The 25,153-nt window shown below is 41.3% G+C and overlaps 1 protein-coding gene across 1 annotated transcript in view; it reads right to left on the bottom strand.

Moving 5' to 3' along the window:
* Window positions 1-591: 591 nt before the first annotated feature.
* LOC111140616 (synaptotagmin 16) overlaps window positions 592-25,153 on the bottom strand; it is a 101,528-nt gene continuing 76,966 nt past the window's right edge. The window contains exons 4-6 of the mRNA XM_022492810.1: window positions 20,590-21,030; window positions 17,130-17,319; window positions 592-1,095 (exon numbers count right to left, since the gene is read on the bottom strand). Coding sequence (XP_022348518.1) covers window positions 782-1,095; window positions 17,130-17,319; window positions 20,590-21,030 — 945 coding nt within the window. The 3' untranslated portion in view covers window positions 592-781. The remainder of the gene's footprint in view (window positions 1,096-17,129; window positions 17,320-20,589; window positions 21,031-25,153) is intronic.

Here is a 25,153-nt window from a genome sequence, read left to right as displayed (position 1 = left end):
ATTTATTAGGTGAGAAAAATAGCATAAAAATCTTGAAAATTACAAGTTGGAAATCTTACATATTAAAAGGAGACAAGATGTCTTTCAACAGTGTTTTTCAACTCTGTTTTACCTTCAGAATGATTCATCTAATCAAACCTCACAGGAAACCACAATATGTAAGGGAGATAAAGAAAGGTATTTAATGAATACAAATTTGTTTTATAAGTATGAGTTTATAACATTTATTTTTAAGTAAATAAATGAAGAGTTTCGTTCATAGAAAGAAAAATGCAAAAAGGGGCTTATGGATGACAGTTACATTCTCTTATGAGCCTTGGTATGAGATTCATTTCCATAGTGGGGAGGGTTTGGCACCATATTAACAAAATTCTGATTCATACACATACCTGGTTACAAATAGTAGGATTCAACCACTCCCTTGTGATCTCAGGTTACTCTTCAAGCAAACAGAGACAGCAAGAGAAGCTTCATTCCACAGGTTGAACCCAGACTCAATAATCTATTAATACAAATTAACTCATTATCACTGTTCTCCACGACGGTTAATTTTCCATAAAGTACACTTGACCATGTATGTGGTTTTTTTTAAATTATAATATCTGAATCCAAATCAAACCTTTGAGAGACCCAAATGATCCTGCCCAGAATGTCCCAGTGTTTAGTAGACTCTAATTGTAAGCCTGTCTTTAAAACGCCTACCAGCCTGTGCTGAGTTGGTGTCAGTGGTCAAAACACTGGTCGCCAGGGCAGATGTCACATGCAAATCCTGTTGCCAAAACTAGGATTCGAGCAAGGTGTGCCATCTGCATATTTGCTGGCCTTTGGTTTCCTTCATTTCCTCCCAATGGTCTTGTTCCTCTTCTCCGCTACTGTTTTGGCCCAGAGCAATCCAACCGATCATCTCTTTACGCTTCATAGTACGCCTGTTATAAATGGAAATCATCAGTGTGACATCAGAGAGCTGAAAGAGGGCCACCTGGAAAACAAAGGTCTCCTTGTAGACAGGATTGGGCTGACCACGTCGAATGGACGTCTTACAGCGGGACATCTCTTGACCCACAGAATTGAGGAGGAAGAGCTTTCCATATGTATCTATGGAAAAAAAAACAACAGAAATGAGAAAACATCAGAGCTTTCTGTGTTGCTAGTTTCATCATAGTATTTACATGGGATTCAGATTTTTTCCTTTTTAACATACTGGGCAGCATCCTTGGGCCTGGTATTTGCTTTAGGACTAACATATTTTCCAGGAAGTATTAAGGAAAGGGATTATTACCATTGATGGTTAATGTTTCATGCAGCCCACTACAGGCACCTTGCTGACGCTCACTAGAAGGTCTACCCGCACAGAGGAGTATACACGCGTAAACATGTGTGCGATGGTGTGTTTAGCCAAGCGTGGTTCTCCAGCCACATTTTATTTATGTAAAAAGCAATAAAAACCTTTTGTTCTATGTGTATTTTCCTTTTCACAATCAAAATACTGTTTTATGCCTAGATTAAAGAGTATTTCCTCTTCTTACTCTCTACATATTCTTTGGACCATCTTTTTTTTTTTTTTTAAGATTTTATTTATTTATTTGACAGACAGAGATCACAAGTAGGCAGAGAGGCAGGCAGAAAGAGAGGAGGAAGCAGGCTCCCCGCTGAGCAGAGAGCCCGATGTGGGGCTCAATCCCAGGACCCTGAGATCATGACCTGAGCCGAAGGCAGTGGCTTAATCCACTGAGCCACCCAGGCGCCCCTTCTTTGGACCATCTTATCCACTAAATGACAAGTACCAAACCTTTATCTCTGGCCTGGACTTCTCCTCCAAGCTCAAGATCCAGCTCAACACCATAATTTTTCCCACGGACATCCTGCACTCGTCTCACTCATCATGTCTCCAACTCTTAAAACTTGCTTCTCCAGTATCCCCCATCTCTGCAAATAGTAGCATCCTCCACTCAGTTTACCTACATCAGGAGTGAGGACAACATTTCTGACAAGACTGGCTCCTCGCCCTTAGTCTGGCCAATCAATCACCAAGTTCTGTTGATTTTATGTCCTAAATAGCTCCCAACTCTGCTCACGTCTTTCCATCCCTGAAGGCGCTGAACTCAGTGCACAGGCAAGCTCCAGTCACCAGCCTCTCTCACCTGAGTTAGGACAGGTCTCCTCTCCCATCACCAGGCTGCCCAATCCCCACAGTCAGAGGGAACTCTGAAAATGCAAATCTGTTTATGTCACTCTCACTAAGAGACAAAGCCTAAACCTTCAATGCTGTCCACTAATCTCAGGGCAAAAACAAAATTTCTTGGTATCGGTGACATACTCTGATCCTTTTACCTCCCGGTTTCACTGGGCACCACTGTCGCCCTTATAAGCTGCATTTCCCCTACATTAACCTCCCTCTGACCCACACTTCTCTTTCCCTTTCACTTCTGCACAGACTGTACATGCTCTGATACCACAAGTGATATCCACCTTCCCATGATTTCTATTCATTAGTTAGGTCTGGATTTGGGTTTATCCAGGAATTTTTGCTGACCACTTGCTCCTGTCCTGACCAGCTCTGGTTCAGAAAACCCTTCTGTGGGCGCCATCAAAATCTAGCTTCAGGTTATCCCAGGACTTAGCACCCAGCATTATCATCACCTGCTTGCTCATCAACAAGGCTGTCAGTTTGAAAGAGGAATTGCCTTGTTTACAGCTATACCCCTGGTTCCTGGCCTAGTGTCTAACACATGGTAGACATTCAGTACATATTAAACATTTTGTAAACGAATGTACATGACTCTCCAGCAGGCTTGACCTTCTTTTTTCTTTAGGTTTTGGGTTTTCAAACTTCTAAAATGAAGATTAAACCCCTTGGTTTTATCACCCTTGCACTGGAATGCTATAAAATGGGACTAGCCTCATATGTTTAGCAATTTATAGAAAGGAAAAAATGATCCAAATTTTACTAACATAGTCTACTATTTCTGCTAAAATTCTCAAATAGACAATTACAAAGAAAATTATCCCAAAGAAAATTGTATTTTTATTAAAATCACATAATTCATCAATTTCTTAATCCTCTCTTAATGACAATTTTTAGCACTAACTTATGTGTGTCCTATCCTTTAAAAAAGAAAATCCAAGTGTCAGGGTGTTCCCCAATTCTATCATTCTGTACATTTTGTTCAATGCCGGCTGAAAGCTGATTAGTGTTTACTGCTCACTTTCCCACCTAACAACCAGTCAAACTTTTAAAAGTGTAAATCCAGATCTCTGTAATTTACTGTTCTCTACAAGAGCATTGTAAGATGGGAAACAAATTACAACCTGCAGTTTTCTTTCTATGTTGATCTTTTTCTATTCCGGTTTGATGTGTTATTTTATTCACTTATCTGCTGAGAAACACAAGGTGTGAAATTACACTTCAGGTGTGAAAACACTTCTCTGTCTCAGAAAACAGGCCTCTCCACTCTTCAAACTGCTCTGCTGAGAAAGCTGTCAGAAAACCAGCAATGGGGGGCGGGGGGCATGGAATTTGTGTTTCCACAGCTGTACAGCTCCATGATTCCTATGGAAGTCCCATCCAGTCACTGAACTGCTCTGGCAATTCTTCCCCTCGGTTATGGCAGTGGACATTGAGTTAATCTTGCAAACAGAGACCTGATCATTTCCCAAAGTGCAATTTCCAACTTTATCTTGTCACAGATCACTTTCTAATTACGAGAAAGGTCATTTATGACCAAACCACCATCACTGAAGCTGAATGATACGTGTATGACAAAAGGGGAAAATAATTATTTGATAAACAATGCAGTCTGAGGGCATGTAACCAAAAGAAGGGAAATGTTGTTGATTGTTCCAGCTCAAAGGGAACTTTTCCTCAGCAGTGAAAATGTGTTTACTTTTCAGTGTCCAGAGTCAAGGCTGTGCCCAGGGAAGTGGACCTGTGAGGAACAGTACAGAGTTTGCTTGGGGTCCTTTGGGGTTCAATGACTTATTCCAATGAACATCAGGCAGAATGGATGAAGAAAGGGTCAAGTAAATATACAACTTCACTGAATTCTGTTTTAAATCTTTGGAATTCATAATACTTGCTACAAAACAATACCAAGCAATATTCTATCTTCTGATGATGGTTCAGAATGTCCCTCAGTAGCTCTAGTAACTCAAAACCATCATCAAGATGTTGAATGGGTCATAATTCCTAGATAGTCCTTGATGACACTCTTCTGACTCAGCTGTGTCAGCTGCTTTACCAGTCACTGTCTCCTTCTCCATAAAGGAAGATGGCATGTGTACCAGAAAAAAATTATAATAGCACACAATCCTCAATTTATCATGACATAGAACTATGTCATTTGAAACTCAGCAGTCATTTTTCCAAGGAAACAGCACAATGTCATAATGGTTACTTATGGAAGTCATACAAAATACTGCCCATTGCAGCATGATGTTTTACCAATAGTATTACAGACTCTGCTTGGGGCGGGAGTAGGGCGTCATGATTTTCTGGGCAAGGGAAAGGAATTCAGTCATTTAAACTCCCTTCCCTTTTAATTTATTAAAAATTACAAGATATTTAGTGTGGTGCATAAACAATGAATTCTGGAACACTGAGAAGAAATTTTTATTTATTTTATTTATTTTTTTAAGATTTTGTTGATTTATTTGACAGACAGAGATTACAAGTAGGCAGAGAGGCAGGCAGAGAGAGGAAGGGAAGCAGGCTCCCTGGGGCTCGATCCCAGGACCCTGGGATCATGACCTGAGCCGAAGGCAGAGGCTTAACCCACTGAGTCACCCAGGTGCCCCTGAGAAGAAATTTTTAAAAATTACAAGATATTTTAAACATAAAGAGAATAGAGACCATTATTACTCCTATCCTAATACCCACCACATAGACTTGTGATATTTAGCATTTATCACATTTAGTACTGACCTTTTGTTTTTTTATTTGATTTTTTAGAAAATAAAATATTATAATTGAAGTATCAATGTATCCTTCCTTGATCTTATTTGATTTCTTCTCTCACTAAAGGTAATGACTGGCCTGAATTTGGAGTTCCTCATTTTCATTATAAAAGTAGACATAAATAAAGATATCCAAAGTATACTTAACAGAATTTTGCACACTTAAAAGTGTTTAGCATTTTACTGTAGGTATTCCTGAAACTTGCCTTTGTTCATTGAGCATTAAATTTTTTATATCACCTATTTGATAGATACACCTATCAGTTATTTTAACTGCTATATAGTGTTTTAAACCACAATTCACTTGTCCATTCTCTAAATTAATGGATATTTATTTATAATAACCAAGAATGGAAAAGATATTACTGAACACTTTCCTATATTTTATACTAAAATATACTTTATCCTAAAATATACCAAAATCTGAGAATTTCTCTAGCATATATCCAGGAGTGGATTGCTGGCTATTTATAAATTCTACATATAATATCTTTATTATATTTATTGCTAGTATCTTCTGTTCTTATCCTTTTATTTTATAGTGACTTTTATAGTATAACTGCCTTAAATTCTTGTGGAGTCTGATTTATAAATGTTTTCCTTTTCAGTTTGTGCATTAAAACAATAATTTTATTTAAAGATTTTATTTATTTATTTGAGAGAGAGTGAACACGTGCACATGAGCAGGGGAGAGGCAGAAGGAGAGGGAGAAGCTGAAGACCCACTGAGAAGAGAGTTGGACATAGGGCTCTGGGGCTACATCCCAGGAATCTGACCTGAGCTGAAGGCAGCTGCTTAAATGAGTGAGCCACCCAGGCACCACTCATTAAAAGAAATTCTTTAAGAAATCCTACCCAAACTCAATAGTCTCATATATTTTCTTTTGTGAGTCATAAGAATTTATTTTTCATATTTAATCTTTAATCTACCTGAAATTGATCTTTATGTGTAGTGTGAGGTAGGGATCTATTTTTTCCCCCATAGGGGAAACATTATTCATTAAATGGCCCATTATCTCCCAACGGATTTGGGAGATACCAACTTTCCAGGCTTGAGTTCTTTCCCTCACCTGATAATAGTAATTACTGTCATTTTATAATATGCCTTTGTATCTTCTATGGAGAATCTTACTATTGTCTTTTTAAAAACTTTTCATTATTTTAAGTTCTTGTTTGGCTTAACTGACTGTTGCATATGAACTTAGGATCAACCTGTCAAGTTCAATTATTTTTTTTTAAAGCAAAATATATAAAACAAAAACAAAAACAAAACCCTTTGGGGATTTTAACTGGGATTGTACTGAATACATAGATTAATTTGGAGAACGTTGTTGTCTTCACAATATTGAACATTCTCACCACTGAACATAGTTTACCTATTTAGTTTTCTTTTATGTCTTTCAAAAAGTTTCGTATTTTTTTCCCATAATTTTCTTTTCTTACTCATCTTTTATTAATGTTATCCTCTGGTACATTAGGTATTTTCTTACTGTTGTACACCAGTAATGTTTTAAACTCCACTTTCTTTCCCTTTTGGGGGGGCGGGGTTCAAAGGTAGAGAGAGAATTAAGCAGGCTCCATGCCCACCAGAGAGCCTACCCGGAGGCTGAATTTCAGGACCCTGAGATCATGACTTGAGCTGAAAGTAAGAGCTGGGCACTTAACCAACTGAGCCATCCAGGCACCCCTTAAAATTCTACTTCTTAACTGTTCCTGATGTGTTAGAAAATAATTGGTTTTGTATGAGAAATGTATTAGTTCAAGTGTGTAGACCTTCTAATGTAAACAATCATATTTCTTACAAATAATGACAGTTTCATGTCTTCCTTTCATGCTTTAAATTTTTATCTCTTTTTCTTATCCTACTGAATTGTCTTGAGCCTCCAGTCTAATATTGAGGAAGGAAGGGAAAACCAATGGGAAGAAATCAGAAAGGAAGGCAAACCATGAGAGACTGTGGACTCAGGAAACAAACTGAGGGTTCCAGAAGGGAGAGGGGTAAGGGGATGGTGTAGCCGGGTGATGGGGATTAAGGAGGTCATGTGTAGTGATGAGTACTGGGTGTTATACATAACTAACGAATCTTTGAACACTACATCAAAAATTAATGATCTATAAAGAACTCCTCAAACTCAGCACACACAAAACAGATAATCATATCAAAAAATGGGCAGAAGATATGAACAGACACTTCTCCAATGTAGACATACAAATGGCTATCAGACACATGAAAAAATGTTCATCATCACTAGCCATCAGGGAGATTCAAATTAAAACCACACTGAGATATCACCTTACACCAGTTAGAACGGCCAAAATTAGCAAGACAGGAAACAACATGTGTTGGAGGGGATGTGGAGAAAGGGGAACCCTCTTACACTGTTGGTGGGAATGCAAGTTGGTGCAGCCTCTTTGGAGAACAGTGTAGAGATTCCTCAAGAAATTAAAAATAGAGCTTCCCTATGACCCTGCAATTGCACTCCTGGGTATTTACCCCAAAGATACAGATGTAGTGAAAAGAAGGGCCATCTGTACCCCAATGTTTATAGCAGCAATGGCCACGGTCGCCAAACTGTGGAAAGAACCAAGATGCCCTTCAAGAGACGAATGGATAAGGAAGATGTGGTCCATATACACTATGGAGTATTATGCCTGTCTCAGAAAGGATGAATACCCAACTTTTGTAGCAACATGGATGGGACTGGAAGAGATTATGCTGAGTGAAATAAGTCAAGCAGAGAGTCAATTATCATATGGTTTCACTTATTTGTGGAGCATAACAAATAGCATGGAGGACATGGGGAGTTAGGAGAAGGCAGTTGGGGGAAATTGGAAGGGGAGGTGAACAATGAGAGACTATGGACTCTGAAAAACAATCTGAAGGGTCTGAAGAGGTGGGGGGGTGGGAGGTTGGGGGAACCAGGTGGTGGGTATTAGAGAGGGCACGGACTGCATGGAGCACTGGGTGTGGTACAAAAACAATGAATACTGTTATGCTGAAAATGAATTAAAAAAATGATAAAAAAAATTAATGATGTACTATACAGTGGCTAACTGAACATTAAAAACACAAAACAAAACAAAACAAAACAAAAGTGATGCCAGAGGGAATCCTTATTTTGCTCCTGACTTTAATAAAAGGATTTCAGGATTAAGAACGACAGTGCAGATTTTCTTTAAATGCCCACTATCAAGATTAAACAAGTTCCCTTCTGTACATCAGATTAATTGTTGATATTGAACACCATTTTCACATTCCTAAGCAATTTCCTATATCAAAAGAGCATAAAACTTAAAACTACATTTCCCTAAATCTCCTGCCAGTAAGATCCCACTAATGAAAGCAACTTGTCTGAGACTGGAAGGTAGAAGAAAAGGCAAGCTGCATCTCCCCAGATCCAGTGGCTGTCATGTGTGTAGGCATTAGCAGATAGCAAAGTAGGGGCTTTGCCCATGGTGTTCAAACACCCCCCCCTTTTTTTAAAAAGTTAACCTCTTCTTATTTACTTATTTATTTGACAGAGAGACATAGCAAGAGAGGGAACACAAGCAGGGGGAGTGGGAGAGGGAGAAACAGGCTTCCTGCTAAGCAGAGCAGGGAACCCGATGCGGGACTTGATCTCAGGTCCCTGGGATCATGACCTGAGCTGAAGGCAGACACTTAATGACTGAGCCACCCAGGTGCCCTATTGTGTTCAAACATCCTTATGAGAATCACTCCTTTCCTGCACAAACAGCTCAGACCATTTTGGCAATTTTCCTGTGATGTCTGTATGTCCAAATTTCCTGAGGGAGTCCTCTCATGCTTCAACCCTATAATAAACATCAGGCTCAAAACATCTAGACTATTTCTATTTCCCTGACAAAATTTGACTGATATTGCAAGTGATAATCTGAACTGGAATGTTGCCATTAAGGAAAAAAAAATAACAACATAAGAATGGGCAGTGGCATCAAAGGTTGGTGCCCGCTGGTGAAGAGATCAGAGGCCAGGACAATGGAGACTCATACTCCATATTGAGATGGTGAAATAGCCTTCTGATCTAAGTTGGGAGGAAGGGTATATACCCAATGAGTTTGTGGCTCTAGGAAAACAGAGTGGAAAACAGAATGTCAGATGTGTATTCAGGGGCACCTGGGTGGCTCAGTGGGTTAAAGCCTCTGCCTTCGGCTCAGGTCATGATACCAGGGACCTGGGATTGAGCCCCGCATTGGGCTCTCTGCTCAGCAGGGATCCTGTTTCCCCCTCTCTCCCTGCCTACCACTCTGCCTACTTGTGATCTCTGTCTGTCAAATAAATTAATAATATCTTTTTTAAAAAAAGAAGAAGTGTATTCAGTATTACTAGTTTCACTTGGGGAGGGGACAGAGAGAGGCAAAAGGTAAGCTTGGGAAAAAACTGGCCAGTGTGCAAGGAAAACAGAAAGGAAAAAAAAGGAATACTGAAATTCAGACCTTTCTGTGGTTGGAAAAGCTAACTGCTTCCAGACCTCCAAACAGTGAGAAATGGACTTTAAAAGAATTTAAACAACAGAAGCCCAACAAACCTCAGGTGAATAAGGGGATAGTGAATCAGTTCAAATGTCACACCAAGGATGTAGGTTTCATACCAGATTTTAGTTGACTGGGTCTCGTGATTGAGTTCTAAATAACGGAATCTGAGAAATGAAAATAATCACCTTCAATCATGACTATTCAAGTACTCCCACCCTAGCAATAAATCTCCTATGCCCTCCTTTCCCCTTCCATGACAACCAAGCAGGTCACATTTTGAATATGATCATATTGTCTCATTAAATGGAAAGAGTCTGTATGCCTTCATCCCAGCAGAGAGGAGTCATTTGACTCACCATAGACAGTGCTGCAAGGAAGAAATAAACCTTTGCTGTTTCCAGCTGCCCACAATTGCTGGGCTTATTTGTTACTGCATTTTAGCCTAACCTATACTAAAGCACCTTCTATTATCCATCTGCTAAATTCTCTTGATCAATAATGGAAAGACAGTGCATTCTCTCAAAGGTTTCTTTTGCACCTGTTGAGATAACCAAAATGGTTTCTCATAAGTCAGTTAATATGGTGAGCTACAGGAGCTGACTTTCCTAATGTTAAATCCTTACGTGCCCGGCCTAACCTCAATTCGTTGGTAATTAGTTTTTTTTTTTTTTTTATACATTATGAGGCTAGGTGGACCAACATAAACTACAGCGTGGGTGGGAGGATATGGGGAGGGGAGACAGGGAGAGATTGGGAGCAAGAGAATAATCTAACATTATATATACCTTTCAAACAGCTGTTTTAGTCCTTTTACATTTATTATGATCACTGATATATTTATTTATTTATATTTTTTTACTGCTTTGGTTTGTGCTTTCTATCCTGCATTCTCTGTGCCTTTAAATATCCTTTCCTGGTTTCTATTGATCCACTGAATTTATTTATTTATTCATTCTAATTTATTCCCTCAACTGGTTTGAAAGTTAGATGAAATGTTTACATGTGCCTTGATTTAATGTCTAAAATTAATCAATATCTCTACTCTCCTCTTAAGTAACATAAATTCTTTGATTTTCATCTCCCCTTCTCATCCTTCATGTTATTTCCCTTTGTTGTTATACTCCTAATACATCAGTCATTTTTCCTACTGCTGCTGTCCTGTTTCTCACCGTCTATACATGCTATATTTACTTAACTGTTTACCCGATTTTTTGTTCATTAGTCCTTCCTGAACTTCACTATTTCCTTCTAAATTCAGTTTCTTTCTTCCTGAAATATATCAACTAGTCGTCCTTTCAGTGACAAACCCTTTCCAACTTTGTGGAAAACATCTGTATTTTTCCTTCACTCAAACAGACCACTAAAAGTTGAGAGTATTTTCCTCTCGAGACTTCAGTAATACTGTCCCCTTGTCCTCTGGCTTCTGTCGTTGTTGAGAAGGCTGTCCTTAGTCTTACTGCCATTCTTCTACAGGTAACTTGGTTTAACAACAACAACAATAACAAAAACAATCACTAACCAACCAAACAGCTTGATTGAGATATAATTCACGTACCATGGTAATCGTATTTCCTCCCTGTTGCTTTTCTGTCTAGATTTTCTGACCAACTTTAATACTGTTGTGGGAATTAAGTGAGTTAATGGAAGTATAGGATTATCACCTATGCACTCAGTAAACTAGTGCCACATATAAATCTTTATTTGGATTGGCATAATTCTGAGCACACAGTGGATACTAATAAACACTATATTTAGAAGAAAGCTGGATCTGGATTTTGAAAGGTGGTAGCCCCAGATCTGCTCACTTTCATTTAGTCTTTTTTTCCCCTGCACTCCATTTGTACAGCTCACCCCCTGCATCCCACCCGTTCTTCACACTCGACATGAGGCAGCTTGGTAAGGTTTTTTTTTGTTCTATTTTGTTTTGTTTTCCTTTGCTCTAGTGTCTGCTATTGTGAGTGCCTAACAAGGTTAATATGCTGCTGCTGTAAGTATTATCATTTGGGATGTAATTATCACATGTGGCTAATCATGCACATGCTGAGAGGCTGGGAACTTGTTGTTTTTAACTAGAGGGGACATCTTAATGATAGTTTTTGACAAGAACCATTATATGTGTGTGTATATACACACACATATACACAATGCAGTAACGCATTGTAGAAGGAGACATAGTGAAAATAAAGATGGAGAAAGAGAATCTCCCAGTGGAATAGCTAATATATTTTTTAACTTAGCACTTGTACCAGTAACATTAGTTTGTTAACCTCACTTAATAGGGAAGGAAATGAAATTCAGAGAGGTTAAATCAAATGTCGAGGCCATGCAGTAACTGGGTGGCAGGCAGAACAGAGCTGCTAAATTGTTAGTGAATTGCTTTCCCATGAAGCCAAATTCAAGGGATAATCAAATGTTTCTAATTCTCCATGGAAACTTTTTCAAAAGCATTTGTAAATGCATATTGGGATTTCATATGTCTACTAGATGCTATAAACTGGTTTTTCACCTGGACCATCCACCCTGTATAGATGTGGAGACTATACCTTGCCATCAGGCTGTAGACTAGCCTATACCACCTTAAAAGCAATGGTGAAAATATTTTTGAACACTGACCACACATACTAAATGAGGTATTATCTTGAAAATGTCTGGCATGATTCTTGGCACACTGATATGTGCCTGGGGCTAAGATTAGTTCATGTTGTTACTTCATTTACAGGTTGTTTCTGAATAGGTTCAATGGGCCAGTTTCAGTTATTTTCAAATAACCTATTTTCTCATCCCTAGGCCACCTATTATTTGAAAAAAAAAATCCATAACAACCTATAACATGGGCATTTTGCAAAACGAAAGAAGAAAAAGATGTAGACAGATGTAAATCTAGATAAAAATCTATCTGTATCTACATCTACATCTATCCATCCATCTGCCCATCCATCCATCCACTGGATGAACAGAGAAAAGTTTAAAGTTGGACATCAGAAAGTGCCTAGTTACAGACTTTCTCTTGGGATGGGTGTGGTTTACAGAGGGTGCTACAGAAGATGCAGTCAGGTTCAGTGGCTTGGTACTCTACCCTGTCCAAGGTTGAGTCAGGGGAATAAGTTTGGACCTTGAGATAAACAAAAACACAACCAAAAACAATGTAATTCTAATCACAGAAGCTGAGGTTCATGTTTTATGTTTACTCACCTGATAGAGTGGAACTATTCTAGTCCAGACCAGCTTTTTTTAAATTAACATATAATGTATTATTTGTTTCAGTAGACCAGACTAGCTTTTTTGCCCAATATTGTATAAGTAGAATTTTCAAATATACTGAAAAATTGAAGTAATTGCACAATGGATACCCAAATACTCACTGCCTAGATTCTTCATGTGTTATATTTTGCTTTGTTTGTACTATGGGCTGAATGTGTGTATTCTCCCAAAATTTATATGTTGAAGCCACAATCCTCAGTGTGATGGTATTTGGATGTGTGACCATTGGGAGGTTATTAGGTCATGAGGGTGGATCCCTCATGAGGGAGATTAGTGCCCTTATAAGAAGAAACAAGAGAGACATGATTTCTCTCTCTGCCATGTGAGGATACGGCAAGAAGGTATCTGTCTGCAAAGCAGGAAGAGGGTTCTCACCAGGAACCAAATCAGCTGGACTTTTGTCTTGAACTTCCCAGCCTCCAGAACTGTGAGAAATAAATTTCTGTGAGGCCACTTAGTCTACGACGTTTTGTTGTAGTAGCCCAAGTTCAGACCATTTTCTTTCTCACATACTTGCATATCTATCTACCCATCAATCCATCCAACATTACTCTTCACCCCTAAACATTTCTGCATGCATTTAATTAAGCAGAGTTCAATATTTTATGGTTCTTTCCCATTTTAAGGTAAAATTTACACACAGTGAAATGCACAAATTCTAGTACCATTCAATAAGTTTTAACAGATATAAACATCCATTTAACTCAAACTCGCATCAAAATATAGAACATGTCCATCACCTCAGAATACTCTTTCATGTCCATGCTTAGTTCATCTTGACACTGAGGCCAACTCTGAGGCAACCACTCTTCTGCTTATTTTCACGATAGATGAATTTCACCTATTCGAGAACTTCCTATAAATGGAGTCATGTAATAGATACTCAGTATGTTTTTGAGTTCCCATGTTAATTTCCTTTTTAGTTGTTGAATGGTACTCCACTGTATAAATATATTGGTGTTTACTCATTCATGTGGACATGAGGGGTCTTTACAGTTTTTGTCATTATGACTAGATGTGCTCTGAACATTCTTGTGCAGGTCTTTTATTCTTCATTTTAACATATGGGTAAATGCCTAAAAATAGAACTGTTGGATTTTCAGCACATGTTTACTTGTATAAGAAACTGCCAGGCCTTTTCCCAAGTGGTTTTTCCATTCTCACCTAGAATATACTCTCCATATCCTCAACAACACTTGGTGGAATCAGCCTTACTTGTAGCCAGTCTGGCACATGTCATGGGCTCCTACCTAAGAATGCTCTCATCAGCTTCTGACCATTAGAGCAAAACCCGCATCTCACTGAGCCTTCTCCCCCAAGTATTTACCTCAGGAGTTTGAGAAAAGGGGCTTACATTTCCGTGGTTTATCTCTTCTAAGGCCCTAATAGAGCAGAGGAATTTTATCTACTATCTGCCCACTTTTCCTCTATCTTGCTTAGAAAGGAAAGTTTAAAATGTCCTAACAGTCATCCGGCTGGATCAAGTTGGCAAGTTCAAAGTTCTATTTTGTTTCACAATATATTTTGAGGCAAAAGAATCTCACTTCTAAATCTCAGCCTTTCTCCCAGTTTCTAGCAATATTTAGAAACTTTGATATTCTAGAGAAGAAAAGCTCCCAATATTCAGGCTCAAGATATTCTCCTTCTGGCTTCCCTAAGAACCATTCTTCAATTATCATGGCTACTCTGTAAAGCGGGATTGGTGTCCTCTCTTACAGAAGAGCGAACTGTCCCTGAGCCCAGAGCCTTATGCATAGGGTTTTAGGACCCTCACATGAGTATTCCCACACACCCCTCTCCCCTTGCAGGCAGCTCCTCTTGGCAGACTCTGACCCATGATGCAGGGCTCTGGCGACATCCCCTGCCCTCCATCCACCTCATGGGGACAGCGCATTTGGCAGTCTCCCTGAGCTACACATTACTCCCAGGCCCATTCATCCCCCAGCCTGCATCCTCTCTCCTCCCCCCTTTCTTCCAACTCTGCTCAGTTATCTCATAAAACTCTTGCTCTGTCTCTTATTTTCTTCCATATGGGAACTAAAAATGTATCCTAAGTTTGCCTGATGACTGCCAAAGCAGTGCTAGTGGCATAATAAAGTTGGACATAATGAAGAACCAAGGCCATCAACATCTAAAGCCCTTGCAAGTACCAAGAGATCCCTTTTGCAATCTCCACAAAGGAACCTTCTACTTTCTCAACCTCTCCTAATTAAACTGGCTTTTCCTCAAGTACCGGAATTCTACATAAACAAAACACTTTTGTCTTCACTACCGAGTTTCTGTTTTAATGAACAGCATCACAGCAACATTGTTTCCTATTACTTTGGTTGCAAAGATACAGCATGTCAGTTAGGTTTTAAATTAAATTGCAACAGTATGTCTACAAAAAATCATATAGCAAATGCCAAACTGACTTAAACTTCTGGAATAAAATCAATTTCTAAATTAGGACTTGCCTTTTTTTTTTTCCTATTCAGTTTTAAATATTTGTTACAAGAATTTCCTCTTTGGCATGTTTTCTCCTGTATAGAAATATATAATGATACAATAGTACCATCCGCAACATCACAGCTTTCTATGTAGTATTTCTACCTAGAAAGTATATCTGATTATAATTCCATTTTACAGATGAGGAAACTGAGATTCAGGAAAGTTTAATAACTCCCAGCTAGTAAGTGTCAGAGCCTGAATTCACACCTTAGTTTGTCAGCCTCCAGCTGATGCTTTCTTAGCCACCATAACACCACCCAGCACACAGATTAGAGCTTCCCACCTTGGACTGGAATAGGTTATGACTGTGTGATTCACCTCCCCATCACTCTCTGCAGCTCCACCATGTTCTTCCCAAATAGTTATCCAGATCTCACCAACTTTCAGGAGGATAGGGGAAAACTGGAAAAAGCTCTAAAGGAAAAGCAGTAAATCCAGGTCTTTAATAAATCCAGAGCTATTTTAAAAAACAAAGCTGTATCTAGCAAAGAGACTAGCCATGTGATAATCAGCACCTATGATGCATGTTAAATAGCTCTCACATGGCCATGAGCATCAACACAGAATACAGCTTCTGTACCTGCCCTCTTGTTATCCAGAGTGCTGGGTATTCCTCACTACCTTGCTCTAATGGTGTTAATACAGATCAACAATGAGATACCACTGAACAGAGAGACTTTGTGGGCTGCAGCACAGATAAAGACTAAGAAGAGTGAGAGCCTAGATTGGCTATAGAAGCTGCCTTTTTTTTCCCCCCTGAAGCTGATGCTTTTCTACTAGCTTGGCTGCTGACATGTGAGGCTAGAGCTTGGCTGCTACCATGTTGTTAGCAACTTCATCCTTATTTCAGTAAGACTGATGCCTGGGGTGGACAGGCTCACTTGCCCTCCATGCTACCCTTTCTAGTTTACTTTCTGGACTTGAAAGGCTGGAAATCAAACAACATTTTTCAGACTCTCTTGCAGCTAGAATTCCAGATAAGAATTAGGTGCCTTTGGTTGTATGTACTTGCAAGAGACCCAGAAGGCAGAAGGGAGGCAGAAACCATCTTCCTAGCCCCTCTTAAGCTTTTTTTTTTTTTTTTCTGACAATCATTAAAGCCAAGTTAATTTTTGCAGCATTAGTCCAATGCCCAGTATCTAACTTCTTGGGTCCTGATAGGCAATTGTGGCTGTTTCCAGCAGCAGCATTTTTATTCTGGCTTTCTGGACCCAGGACTGCTGCTACAGGAGGGCCTCGAGGCCCTCCTTCCAGTGGTGATCTCCAAAGTGCTACCTCTCCTGCTAAGTCAGGCTCATATTGCCCTAGATCCTCTTCCAGCACCTCCTCTGTCAGCACCATAACCACTAACATTTTTCATATGCTCACTGTGTGTTAGCCATTAGGCTAAATGCTTTATAGAAATCATTTTATTTAACCCACCCCCCACAGACAAACCAATAAGGAAAGTATTATGAACATCCCTTTGTTCCAGGTGAATCTACTGAGATTCCTAATAGAGAGCTGAATTGTACTGGATCAGAGCAAAGCTAATGGGTAAGTGGGTAGAGCTGGACTTTGGCCCCAGATGTGCCTCACTCCAAACCCTACGCTCTGACTCTTTAAAGGTATTTGCAGGCCTGGAACCTCTTAGCAGATTTTAATTGCCCACACACATCGTGCTGCTGAGGAGACAGCCGTCTTTTCCCTTTACCCATATGCATGTAGAGGGCAGCATATTTTGCATGGAGCTATATCCAGATATTGGAGAAGCCATCAAGCTAATGAGATAAAAGGGCATTTAAGATACTCTGAGGTATAGCTTTGTAAAAACATGGCTAAGTCATACCGAGATCATGTCTTGAAGAAAGTTCAAGAATGAAGACCAAAGCCAACACAGCCTTCGGCTTGCCTCTGGAAGGCCCAGAGCTGGGGCTACAGACACGCACTTACCAGGCGCTCTATTAACAGCGAGGTTTCGGAAATGGCTGCCTTTGATCATTTCCACGGATAATCGCCCCGTTGTGGCGTTGTAGGCCAGCCCCACCAGCAGCTCCGGGGCCCCTCCATGAGAAAGCGACTGCGTGGAGGAAGCAGTATCACTGTGAGAAAGTGCAGATGGGCTGAGCGGAGACTCTCCACTCTGGAGGGGGAGAACAACAAAGAATCCATTGGTCCACGCTGTACTGCTCTCGTACAGAAAGCCGGTATTATGTGTGCTGAAATTGTGGCCCGGTCCCAACCGTTGCCAAAGATTACTAACGGCGCACTTGGTGTGAATGATAATGGGCCTGGGGAGTGCGGTCACGGGTGAGATGCCCTGCATTATTCGCTGACACACTTGCCTCGAGAGCTGTCTCCATTCAACATTTCCTCTCTAAAGACAAAATGGACAAAGATATTATTACTCGTGTAAATCAAACCCCCTCATACAGGAAGAGCTCATAATACATTTAATATAGACCCAAGTTCCCTCCTGTGTCATTTGTGCTTGAGTGTTTCTACGGAACCCATCCACTCTAGGCACGAGTTTTGTTTCTGTTCTCTGCAGCTTCTTGATGAATGCAGCAACACAGGAGGCCCTCTGTCTTTGCTAGAAGAGAAGCAGCCGTGACCACCTACCACCACACAGAATATCTGGGCCCTAGTTCTGCTTCCTAGGGTTGTCAGGAATAGGCCAGATGCTACATCCCCCCCACCCCGAGGAAATGAATTATATTGAAAACGAACACTTTTACAAGTGTTTGGTAAAAAAATAAAATAATAAAATTAAATAAATCCATGCATGGACTGTGGATCTCAGAGACCTTGCAGGCACCAGGTGAGCCTAGGAGAGAGTCAGCGCTTTCTGTCCTGTTTATTCCCACACACTGGCTTCTCCAAAGTGCCCACCTTTCTACAGCAGACACATTGGGAGGAGGAGAGCAAAGTAAGTCAGGAGGTTGACTCTCACTCAAGAAGCACAGTGGGCATTGGCCCTGTGGGATAAGACAGCCAGACTCCCCAAACCACCACCTCCTCCACCAGAAACAAGTGCATCAGACTTAGCTCAAACGGTTGCCTCAACATCTGAAATCACTTCCTAAAGCTTGTTATCAAAAATCCCACAAAGGGACATCTGGGTGGCTTAGTTGGTGAAGCACCTGCCTCCAGCTCAGGTCATGATCCCAGGGTCCTAGGATCAAGCCCCGTGTCAGTCTCCCTGCTTAGCAGGGAGCCTGCTTCTCCTCCTGCCTGCCACTCCCCTCTGCTTATGCTCTCTTTTTTTCCCTCTAAAAAATAAATAAAATCTTTAAAAAAAAAACCCCACAAAAAAACACACTAAAAGGTATTAAATATTCTTCACATCTGTAGGAGAAAATCCTGTTTACCCAGCTAGGGTAGAGCCCTGGGCCTTCAAGAATATGTAAAGTATAGGGAGAGCTGATATGGATAGGTGCCATATAGGCCCTAGGGTTTAGGTGATGACCGCCCAGTAGTGACATATTTGCTTGGTTTGGGGTAAGGATCAGCCTTTCCCTCTGTTTCCGCAGAAGCATCTACCAAGGTACCTATCACTACAGAGCCTGCCTCCCACATTACATTTTGAATCCCTATAAATCACTCTGTTCAGTGCAAAGCCCAATGCCTGGCATATAATCATGATCAACAGATAACTGATGAAGAATTTTTTACCTTCGAAGTTCTTTCACACTGGTTCATTTCCCGCCCCAACTTCATACCTCCAGGACAGGGCCTGGCATGCAGAAATGGGAGTGTGATCCTACCTACTCCCATACCTTAATAATGCAGTGTTCCTTCTGACCTCCTCTGGCTTCTATTTTCCATGATTTCAGGTGTACTTTACTCAGAGCTTAAGAAAATAGAGGGATTGAAGCAGAAATGAGACATGACCTGGCTTGTGTTTTTGTTTTGAGCTTTTTAAAGATTTTATTTATTTACTTTGAAGAGAGGTAGAGAACACAAGTGGAAGAGGGGCAGAGGGGGAGAGAGAATCCTATGCAGACTCTTCATCAAGCTCAGAGCCGACATGGGGCTCCATCCCAGGACCCTGAGATCATGACCTGATCCAAAATCAGGAGTCAGACACTTAATGGACTGAGTCACCCAGGAGCCCCTAAAAGGTTCATATGGGTGTCTGTGTTGGGAGTAGTTTATAAGGGGCAAAGGCAAAAGCAGGAAGACCAGTAGGAGGCCATTTCAGTAATCCAGCAGAGTTAGGTTCTGGTTCGACTTTGAAGATAGAGCCAATAGGATTTCAGGTTGACCTAAACAACTAAAAGGATGAAATTGCCTTTAGCCAAGTTGGAAATGCTGCAGGTAGAATAGATTTGGGGAGGCAAGTCTGGAGATATTAATTTTGAGATATCTATTTAAAATTTAAGTGGTGGGGTCTCCCATAACTACATTCCATAACTACTTCCTGGCTCCTTTCCTTGCCTGAAACAGGACAAGCTCCTTCCTACTTCTCGATGCCTACATGTGCCATTCTCTCCTCCTGGAATCCTTGCTTATCCACATACTACAGTCTTGATCCCTTGATTCATGGATTTCTGTGTTTTATTACCACTTTAGAGACACGTGCTCTGACCCTTCTAAACCAACAGCAGGCTCTATTCCTCTCTCTCCCTTGCAAACCCTGGTTTGCTCTCACATCCCTTTCTCCACCAGGCTGTTAGCTCTTAAGGGCAGAGGTGTTTCACCCTTTTTGTTCTTTCCTACATGCCCTCTGCCTGCACAGTACATGACATAGCAGGCACTGAGTAAATGTGTTTGAATGGACGACTGATTGGCCCAGCAGCCCAAGATAGCCACCTGATCTTTTCACATGGTTTTTAAAAAAGGAGGCCCTCCTACGTAATGACATTTAACCCCCAGCAATAGTGAGTTGTCCATCTTGGAGACATAGAAGATGTGCTGTCCTTCCTCAAAACCCCAGCAGGGATTCAGAGAATAAGGCACATGGAAGGAGCCCAATCATATAAATGGAAGGTCTGAGGAGTGGCTGGAGATCAGGGCTGCAGCTGTAGCCTACTCAGACACACACATTAAGGAGCTCCCCTTGGAAGTCCCATCTCTGATGTTCATCATAATGCATAGTAAGCATGGGGCACGAGGGAGGGAGTCAGACCATAGGTCATTTAATCAGCAGGCTAAACCTTCCCCCTACCCTTGCTGTCATTTCCAGAAATGGACTGGGAATACATCCATCGGCTTATAGGGAAGATGGGCATGAAGGAAAAAACCACTGTACCATGAAGTGCAAATCATGGCTTATAAAGATGAGGAGAGCCAAATGGAAAATTAAATTAAGGTGTTTGAATTCACAGGCTGAATGTACTAAATCAAGGGCTGACAATTCCAGATCCTTGAACATACCCGCATCATTAGCAGCACCATTTAACATACTCACACTGATATTACTTCTTGGCTCCAGAACCAGAGTCACTTTCATTTCCCCTTCTGGGTGCAGGTGGCTGAGATGGAATAGCTTCTCTCCCATCATTCTCTCACGGGTCATCTTGCGGGCAGCATACAGACGGAAGCGGATAGCGCAGGCAGCCACATCTCTGGGCTCCAGCTTGGTGAAGGTGACCTTCTCCTTGAAGATAGGGTTGGGGCCTCTCTGTATGCTTGTCCTGCCCCTCTGCTTCTTACTGGGCAGCAGCACAACGTGAACTTGCCAGGAGTTGACACCACTTCGGTCCTTGTCTGGGAGACCCTGTGCTCTCACAATGGTCACTGTGAACTTCTGGCTGGAAGCTCTATATTCAAAGATGACATCCAGGTCACCACATTTTGAGATGGGCTCCAAGACCCCCGTTGGCACCTGAAAATTGGCCCCATCCTGTTCCTGTTGCAGATAGAGGAAGAGATTAGGAATGGAGATGGTAATGTCCAACCCTTTGGTGAGATGGTGCCCCTCTATGCTCCTTCAGAACCCTCTAATCTTTGACCACTACCACATATCCCTATACATCAGAAGGGTCTGTTTACTGGTCTCTGTCTCCCTTGGACTGCAAATTTTTTAGGCGCACAGCTTCTGGCATATGGTGAGCCTTCATGAATGTTTCTGGAATGAAGAAAGAAAACTTTTATAATTTACAAAGTGTTTTCATATACACCGACTCTCCAAAAGTACAACTGACCACTATCATTGAAACTGAGATACTAAGTCTAAAATTAGTCAACAATGCAACTGCCAAGAAATAACTTTTTCTGCAGTTCCCAGGAGAAATGGTTAAGTCTGGGCCTGTGCTCCAAGGGCCAGGACTTCATGCAGATAAGAATCCTAATGCAGGGGCACCTGGGTGGCTCAGTGGATTAAGCCTCTGCCTTCGGCTCAGGTCATGATCTCAGGGTCCTGGGATCGAGCCCCGCATCAGGCTCTCTGCTCAGCAGGGAGCCTGCTTCCTCCTCTCTCTCTGCCTGCCTGTCTGCCTACTTATGATCTCTATCTGTCAAATAAATGAATAAAATCTTAAAAAAAAAAAAAAGAATCCTAATGCAGCTCACAGACAGGTGATCCTTCAGTAGATTTTCAAGCTACATGGGAGAAAATGTTTAGGGTAGAACTTCTTGAACATTTATGTGGACTTGAGTCACTCACAGTTTCTGATTCTGGAGGACTGGGGTGAGGCCTGAGACTCCTCATTTCTCAGGTCATGAGGGTGTCACAGCTGGCCACAAACCACACTTTGAGTACCAAGGTTTTAGGAGGACACTTGTAGCAGTCACTTAGCAAAGAGCAACACTGGATGCGGAAACAGAACCCATGGGCTGGAATCATAACTCTACCATACACTATCTTCTTGGTTCTGGCCAAATAGGCCACTCTCTCTGTGCTCTAGCTGCAAACTGAGCATTAAGATGCCTACTTGATGGAGTGCAGTGGTGAGGTTTTATGAGATATGGAAAAAGACCTGGCACAGACCAGACTCCATCAATACCTACTCCCATCCATGGACTGATGCTACCTGTTTTCAAACATGGGCCCCTCATTATAAAATAGCACCCTTAGACAACAATTCACCCATAGCCACTCAGATCTGATGACCTCACTGAAAAAGCTGAGATGACCTGCATTACAAGAGTGGAGTACTCTCCAACAAACTATAAAGAATGTCAACATAGGGGCACCTGGGTGGCTCAGTGGATTAAGCTGCTGCCTTCGGCTCGGGTCATGATCTCAGGGTCCTGGGATCGAGTCCCACATCGGGCTCTCTGCTCAGCAGGGTGCCTGCTTCCCTCTCTCTCTCTCTCTGCCTGCCTCTCCGTCTACTTGTGATCTCTCTCTGTCAAATAAATAAGTAAAATCTTTAAAAAAAAAAAAAAAGAATGTCAACATAATTTGATTTTTTTCTATGAAAATATGATACTTCCTCATAACAAAACTATGACCTGATTCTTGTTGTAAATCGGAATCCATTCTCATTTATGTAACTGAACACCAGACTTTGCTGATTTAAAGACTACTTTATTGTTTTTAAAGGAGGTTGCCTGCTTTAAAAAAAAAAGATTTAATTAATTTATGTATTTGTCAGAGAGAAAGAGAAAACACACAAGCAGGCAGAGTGGCAGGTGGAGGCAGCAAGAGAAGCAGGCTCCCCGCTGAGCAAGGAGCCCAATGTGGGACTCAATCCCAGGACCCTGGGATCATGACCCGAGCTGAAGGCAGTGGCTTAACCAACAGAGCCACCCAGGCGTCCCTAAAGACTAACTTTAAAATATATAATAAAGTGCCTCAAAAATGCGCATTCATCAACAAGACTTTCCCTGCAGAGCTGAGGTGAAAGTGCACGGTTCTCTGGAGTGAGACATCCTCAGGGACCCAACGTCTACCACTTCCTCCTCCATGGCATTGAACAAATTATCTAATCCTTTCCTCTCTCGGTTTTCTTCAACAGTAAAACAGGGATGAAAACTACTTACAGGGTTGTTATGAAAATGAAAGGACTTGACACACGGGAGACATGGAATAAATGCCTTCTCTTTTTAAAATTCACATTAGTCTACCGAGAAAATTTAGGCTTCTTGCAAAATAGGGGAAGCTCCTTAGATTCTTTCCTCAGCATGCATTCATGAGAGAGTGTTTCTATTCAGAGGTACTTAGTTTCAAGTGATAAAAGTGGTTGCTATAGAGACTTCTGAATACAACTGACTAGTGTAGATATAATATTAGAAGCAAGTCTCCAAGGAGTTAGGCTAGCTCAGAAATCAAGTCACAGTCTTCTGTTAAAACTCCCCTCTATTTTAGCCTCCTCTTGATCATCTCTATATTGCTTGCTGGATCAAAAGTAATGATGGCCAACATCCACAAAGCCCTCTCTTGTGCCAGATACCATACTAAACTTTTTATATACCGCAAAAGCCCACTGTTACTCACTTTAGACCTTCTTGGCCTCACCTTTTATTACGTCTCCCTCTACAGGCACAGCCTGTCGGGCTCTAAGTAGCTTTGGCCTGTTAACAGCCCATGGAGGTCTCAACTGCTTGCTCTCAACTCTCACCACAGACCTCTCTGTTGATGTTAAGGCTTGGAAAGTTACAGAATTCTGGCTGGCATTCATGTATATAAATTCTAGCGTGTGTGTAAGGTTACTGCCTCATGCAGTAAACTTGTCTCCCCTTAGACAGGTGTCCCGAGATCAGTTAATACAGCTTCTTGTGGCATGGTCCCACAAGATCAAGCCATGAGTCACACTTTGTGGTGGCCGACTTGATTACACATTCCCATGTGGCTCTCCCTTCTTCCCTGTCTCACTCTCCCCTTATCCCTCACTCTTCTTCCCAGGGATTGAATATCCTGACACAGTAGGCTCTGCTTTTTGGGAAATCCAGCTAAGAATTATTATCTTTGAAAATATTCTCATTAACCTAATGAGGTAGGAATTTTAAATATCTTCATTTTATGGGGGAGGAAACTTAAGATTTAGAAACTCACTCCCACCAGGACAATGCAGGATTTACCAGCATTAATGCTCAAAATTCCAAACCTTATGCTGAACCACGATGTCTCCCTTCTTCTCCCTGAGGCTCTTCCCATAGCTATTTATATTTGGAGTAAATACGCGGGGTGAGGCGGGAGTAAGATGAAAGACGGAAATACATACTACTTTGAATTTCACATCCTTTTAAGTCCCTGCTCTTAATGATAGTTAACAGTTTCCTGTTTTGTCAGCAACTTCAAGGCAAGGTAAACATATTAAGTTCAGTGAGTCTCTCTCCACTCATCCGTCAGGCTATCTATTCAGACAAAGGCTCACTCCATCTGCAGGTCTAAGGAAGTCCTTTGGAGGTCTCTTAAACGACTCTCCTCAGAACCCTGCAGAAGACAGAGCTGTAGGCCATCGCCAGGTTCTGGACAGGGCTGATGCAAACTGTAGCACAGGGAAGCTGGGCTCTGTGGCCCCTTCCTGGGTTGCTCTGAAACACAGATTTGGGAAGGCTGGTATTTTCACAGCAATTAATTATTCCAACACACGTTACCTATCACCAGGCTCTCCTTATGCGGGTACTGTTAATACCACTAATCCATTTGACCTTCCTGCAAGGTAAAAAAATCTTTTCATTTTTATCCCCATTTGGCAGATTTTAATTAACTTCTCAAGGCCGACCGGTTAATCAGTAGAAAGCAGAGATGAAATGTGGGACGCCTGCCTCCTGCGTGATGAAAATCACCAGCCGTCCTCCCAATGTCTGCCCTGCCAAGCCTTGGGTCTGCAGGAAAAAGTCGATGGCCTTTTCGGGCAGAGAAGAGCAGTGTTCAAAAATCCATCAGCCTAACCAGTAGGCACACTGCCTGGCTGGTTTCCTTTTGAGAGGAAATAAATGATTCTTTTAGTTTCAATATCCGGATTGTTCTTTAAGATAGGAACACTTGTGCCGCACAGTCAAAACCCTAGTAGGTTTAAAGATTTTTCTATCAGGTTGAAAGCCTTTGTGTTTCAGTGAGATAGTGTTGATGTCATCTGTAT

This window comes from Enhydra lutris, unplaced genomic scaffold, assembly GCF_002288905.1.
Source record: "Enhydra lutris kenyoni isolate GAN:26980312 unplaced genomic scaffold, ASM228890v2 scaffoldscaffold4, whole genome shotgun sequence".
NCBI classification, from domain to species: domain Eukaryota; kingdom Metazoa; phylum Chordata; class Mammalia; order Carnivora; family Mustelidae; genus Enhydra; species Enhydra lutris.
The sequence above is the reverse complement of the archived record's forward strand: the minus strand, read 5'-3'. Positions and strand labels throughout refer to the sequence as shown.